Raw genomic sequence first — 6,000 nt, 5'->3', positions numbered from 1 at the left:
GCGCGCGAACCGAGCTGGGCGCACGACATCCCAAGCTTCGCCTCCGGTTCTCGCCGCCCCGGCTGGGATGTAACGAAGGAGAGCGCTCGTCGCCTGTCCCCCACGCCTGTCTCCCCACCCCAAGAGCGCACCAGGGACCCACGGCTGGAGTCGCTTTGCTTGCGGCGCCGCGGGACGGCTCTCAGCTCCCACGCTTTCGAAAGAGCGCGGTTGGATCACCACCTTCCCGGCGCCCAGCACAACTCCGGGGCCGGCGGCGCGCGCGGCTGGACCGAGTCCCGTTTCCCGCCGACTACCCGGAGTAGGGACCTCCCCTCCAGCCCGCCTGCCTGCACGCCCTGTTAGCCGGAGCTCCCCGCCACCTGCGCGGACCCCGCACGCCCGGCTCCGCGCCCCCGCAGCGCCCCGCCGCCCCATGGAGTGCGCGCGGGCGGCGGCTTCCTGAGCGTGGACGCCAGCGCCGTCCAAACTGCACGCTGGGGTCCCCGCGCTCAGCCCCGCTTGGGGCGTCGGAGAGGTCGGGGGAGAGCGCACCATGAAGTCTGTGCTGTTCAGCCGCTTCTTCATCCTCCTGCCCTGGATCCTGATCGTCATCATCATGCTCGACGTGGACACGCGCAGGCCCGCGCCCCCGCTCACCCCGCGCCCCTACTTCGCGCCCTACTCCGGGGGGCGCGGGGGCGCCCGGCTCCCGTTCCGCCGGGGCGGCCTGGGGCGCGGCCGGGAGCCACGCAACGAATCGTGGCCGCGGCCGCCGCCGCCGCCGGAGCCGCAGCTGCCCACCATCTATGCCATCACGCCCACCTACAGCCGCCCGGTGCAGAAGGCCGAGCTGACCCGCCTGGCCAACACGTTCCGCCAGGTGGCGCAGCTGCACTGGATCCTGGTGGAGGACGCGGCGGCGCGCAGCGAGCTGGTGAGCCGCTTCCTGGCGCGCGCGGGGCTGCCCAGCACTCACCTGCACGTCCCCACGCCGCGGCGCTACAAGCGGCCCGGGCTGCCGCGCGCTACCGAGCAGCGCAACGCCGGCCTGGCCTGGCTGCGCCAGAGGCACGGGCACCAGCGCGCGCAGCCCGGCGTGCTGTTCTTCGCCGACGACGACAACACCTACAGTCTGGAGCTCTTCCAGGAGGTAGCGGCAGGCCCGGGCGGGCGGGAGGACACCCCTCGGGCTGGTCCTGCCACGGCTGCCCTTCCCCGCGCGCCCACTCGGGACTCCGGGCGCAGCGCCGCGGCTCGCGCTGACCCCCCGGGGCTGGAGGCGGGTGGGAGGACCTCCGGGACTCCGGGAGAGAGTCTGGCGGGGGCTTTGCTTCCCCCCACCCCCAACACACACATACACACACACACACACACACACACACACTCTCACACACACACTCACTCACTCACTCACTCACCGGCCCCGCGATTGGACTGAAGCGGTGGTGCAGCTGTGAGGCTCCTGGAGGGTTTCTAGGAACTGGGCTCTGGCCAGTCTGAGGATGGAGCCCCGTGAGGCCGGGCTGCAAGGAGGGATTCTGCGCCCTGGGGGCGGGCTAGGTGGTCTCTAGCGGCCTTTTAAGTGCACATAGATGTGAGTCTGAGTCTAGAGCCACACCACCGCTGAAGGTGGTGACTAAGAATCAGCCAGACACCCATTTCCCTATTTGCTCGGCTGGAAATGGTTACTAGTGAAAACACTGACTTCTAGGGAGTTCTTCCCCAGCATCTCTCCCTGTAGCCCACAAAGGCCCTCCATGACTCTAAAGATGACCTTCTTTCCGAGGAAACCCTCTGGCAACTGAGTTTGGGACTGCCCTGTCTTGCCGTCTGGTTCCGTTTTTTCACAGCCCGAGGTTATCAGCAGGACTGCCGGTTCCTTCTCCTGACCCTTCTCGAGGCCCCTCTTTGGCCACTTTTGCACCGGCCATTGCTGCTTGGTCCTCGCCGTGAGGTCCCCAGCGCAGCCTGGCCCGCGGGTGCTGGGACGGCACAGTGTCCCTTGGAGCCGCAGCCGCACAAAGCCAGCAGGCACCGGGTTGGAACAGGTGTTCGCCCCTGAGGCTGGGGCTTTGCAGCCTGAATGTGCGCGCATGCGTGCGCGTTCTGCTCAGGAGGCTGGGTTGCCCCGTTTTGACAGTTTTTTTGTTCCTCCTCCACACATATAGCTGGCAAAGATCTTGGACTTTTTGACATGCCTTGGGACTTCCCCAAAAGATCTTGGACTTTTTGACATGCCTTCCTCTTCCCCAAATCCTCAGCATCCTGACTCAGACTCCATCATCCCTCTCCTTCCCCTAAGTTAACTGGGCGATCTGTATGTCTAGACGTCCCCTGGTGGCGCTAGTGATAAAGAACCCGCCTGCCAATGCTGGAGGCATGAGAGGCAGGTTTGATCTCTGGGTCAGGAAGATCCCCTGCAGGAGGGCATGGCAACCCACTCCAGTCTTTTTGCTTGGAGCATCCCATGGACAGAAGAACCTGGCGGGTTACAGGCCACAGGATCGCTCGGAGCCGGACAGGACTGAAGCGACTTAGCACGCTCTTCACAGAAATCACAAAGGGCCCATGCTTTCATCCTAATATCTCAATTTGGCTTTCATAACCTCAGGATAGAGGTATTCTGTGTCTCTCCAGCCTCATTTTTCTGCCTGTGTGGCTTTAAAAATCCATTTCTTAGAGGCAATTGTTGCCTTCATTTCTGTTCATCCTCTCTTCTTGAATAAAAGGATCAGTAATTGCTCTCCTCACCTCTCTTCCATGCTTTCATGATGGAGGGCTTTCTTCCTGTATTTCTTCTGAAGAAATCAATTAGCTTGTCATTGTAGGGTATGGTCTTCATTATAACCAAGATTCGAAATATCAGCTCTTTTTTTAAGTTGGGTTTTATCGTGATTCTGTCTGCATATTCTTGCCCCCAAAAGACATGGTTTGTATTCTGAAGCACATTTCAGAGCACCATCATTTTAACCCCCAAAGTCTTTTTTCTTTTTATACAACTTGGAGGTTGCTCTGCTTGTGAAAATGTGTAGTCTTGGGTAAGCAAAACAGTGCACATTTTTATTAATTAACCTTCAAGGGGAATGGGCTGTGGAGGGCAGTGAGTTTCCGTTTCTTCCCCGCTTCCAGCCCGCTGGTGTGAGGTGTTGGACGGAATGGAGGCGTTGGCACAGAGGGGCAGAGAAGCGGCCCAGAACACAGTCTTTCTTTGATGCTTCCCAAACTGAAAGAAGTCTTGTTTGTGGTGGATATGAAGCAGCAAGAGGTTTTTTCATTGCTCCATGGGGGAAAAGAAAGAGAGAAGATAAAAGAAAGAGGAGAGGATGGGGACAAAAAGTGTCAGCCGAAAGGAAACTATATAGGGGAAAAAATGCTAAACTTTTAAGACACTAATGTTTTGTATGGTTGAAAGTAATGAAATATTCAAAATAAACTTACGAACATGTGTGTCTCTTATTTACGGAGAAGTGCCAAGTATACAAAATACACAACAGAAGGGATTTTTTTAAAAGCATAATATGCATGATACACTTTGAATTTAAGTTCTGTAGCTTCTCGAGGTTCCTCCCAGGCAGAAATTTTAGTACTAATCCCTTTCTGGCCCACCACCCCCCCCCCAACATAACATTTTTGAACAAAAAAGGCATCTCTCTGTTCACCAGGCATGTATGTTGAGACATTAAGTTCTCTTTATTACAGCACATTTTTTTCTTTGCATGGCAAGCAAGACTGAACTCTCTAAGAAGTCAGATTAGGGGAAATTATGCATCCTTAGTCTTGTATATTAATGGGATGCCCTACCTCCACCAGTTCCAGATTAATGATTCCACATGGATTGCAGTCTAGATATTGCTCTCTTGGCGAGAAGGTAGGACCAGTTAAAATGTCTAAAAACTATAGCTCCTTGGGGGAAGGGAAGATGCGGATCAGGGATGCTGGAGGGCCCAGCATATATCTCAGCCCTTTCTATGGCACACACACAAATTAGTTTTTAAGTAATTCACAGTACCTCAGGAAAGAATGTCCCGAGGCAAGCTTCATCTTTTATTCATGGTGCTTCTCATTTCCACGGTTGATGTTAACGTAGATAAGATAAAAGGAGGAAAATGAACCAGGTACAAATTAGCTCTCTAAGCATTGGCTGCCAATGAAGGAAAGTAAAAGATGAAAGGTTTCCAAATTAAATTTAAGGCACAACAGGCACTCTGGTGCAATTAATCCTCCGTGGTAGCTTAGCTGGGATTGAGCTTTCTTCTCCCATCCAGCTAGCCAGCCAGCCAATTTTCAGGCTCCCCTTTCAACTGAGCTGTGCGGCCAGGAAAGAAATATTTGCATCAAACAACCCTACATTTAACAGCCAAATCCATTTGCAAAGGAAAGCTGTGTGAATCGTGGCTGCAAAAACTGAGCTGTCTGTCCATCAGAGATGGAGGTGCTTGGAGTTCTCCAGTTCCCAGGGGCCTCTTCTGGCCCTGATAGGAGTTTGCACTGCGGCTCTCAGGTAATCCTGGCTGCCTGCAGCCAGCACACCCCATCCATCTAACTCTCTGGAAAAGCTTATTTGCAAAGGATTTACCCGCCTTTCACAGAAGCAACAGCCACAGACAAATGGGACTGTAGCTGGTCACATTTTTTCAATAACACTATTGATCAGATTTCTGTCCTCTGCTAGAAAACCTTCCAGGATTTCTTGAGTTTAAAGGGGCCACTTTTCAGGTGAAGTTGCTTTCAACTTGGGAAAACCAGTTGAACCGAAAGGTTAAAAAATATCACTTTCCAAGCAAGGGAAGAACTTAAAAATTTAACTTTCAGTCTAACGAGGTGAGGCTGGAAGACAAGCTGACTTTGAAACCGGTTACAGACTCAGGAAAGGTCTCAGTTAATGAGATTGCATTTGGAAGACATTTCTGGCAAGTAGTGAACTAGAGAGGCCCTTTGGATGTCGTGTTGGGTGCAGTTAAGCTGTTTGTGTGCTGGGCAGGGAGTGGGGGTTTGAGGGGTGAGTTCACCCTGCTCTTTTCTGATAATTTAGTTACATGTTCCACCCTTTACGTGCAGCTCATTGGAGCCATAATCCAAAAGATATTGAGATTTACAGTGTTTGGCACTTTCCCCCCTAAATAATAGATTCTGAATGCATTTCCTGGAAGGAGACAGGAGAGCCCCCTTTCCATTTCCCCTTGACACAGTTACTTAGTGTAGAGTGATTATCTTCTCGAAGTGAAGAAACCTCAAAGATGCTTTTAGAGAGCACCATCCAGAGGTGATTTTACCCGGAACGCGCCCCTCACGTGTTATTTCTTCCCTCCGAAGAGCATGTTAATAGTCACGCTGTGAGTCTGATCACATGTGAAAATTTTGCGAAATGGATGTCTAGAAGGATGGACAGCTTTCCTAATCTACCGGTGTTAAATCTGTACATTTTCTTTACTTTACCTGGATGTATGGTACTTGAGCTGAGGCTCATTTTTGACAGGGTTTTCCTTGGACACCAGCAGTTTTCATCTGGATCCTGATATTTTAATGGATCAGAAATAACCCCCCTGGGGTTTCAAAGGCCTTCTCCCTTCTGCCTCTCCCTGTTGTCTTTCTTCCATCATTCTTCTTCCTCCGACCTGCTTTCCACTGATTATTCTTTCTCATGAATAGACATGAAGACAAGTCTGGGTTATTGTGAGTGGCGATGACTGTGTGTCTTTTAAGCATTTAGACTGTTGTCTGCAGCTTCTTGGATCCTGGTGGGGGACTCCATTTTCTTCTGTCTACCCCACTTACCTCTCAATTGCAGGCTAGTAAATTTCCTCTTGTGTGAACAGTAATGGAATAGTAATTGCTTTGAAGGCGTGCTGCAAACGCAGAATAGGAGAACCAAAGTCAACAGCCTTATTTATTAACTGTTCCAGGTGCTACTCTAATAGTGGGTTTTTTCAGGACAGAATTTAGTAATTTTCAGATATGTTCACTCAGATATTCTGGACTCTGATGCCTGGTCTGCATAAATTAAGATAACATTATTTA

General features: G+C 52.3%; 1 protein-coding gene across 1 annotated transcript in view; it reads left to right on the top strand.

Annotated features, from left to right (window-relative positions):
• The first annotated feature begins 535 nt into the window (after positions 1-535).
• B3GAT2 (beta-1,3-glucuronyltransferase 2) overlaps positions 536-6,000 on the top strand; it is a 92,214-nt gene continuing 86,749 nt past the window's right edge. The window contains exon 1 of the mRNA XM_065911340.1: positions 536-1,132. Coding sequence (XP_065767412.1) covers positions 536-1,132 — 597 coding nt within the window. The remainder of the gene's footprint in view (positions 1,133-6,000) is intronic.

Source organism: Muntiacus reevesi, chromosome 19 (genome assembly GCF_963930625.1).
Source record: "Muntiacus reevesi chromosome 19, mMunRee1.1, whole genome shotgun sequence".
In the NCBI taxonomy this organism is placed as follows: domain Eukaryota; kingdom Metazoa; phylum Chordata; class Mammalia; order Artiodactyla; family Cervidae; genus Muntiacus; species Muntiacus reevesi.
The sequence above is the reverse complement of the archived record's forward strand: the minus strand, read 5'-3'. Positions and strand labels throughout refer to the sequence as shown.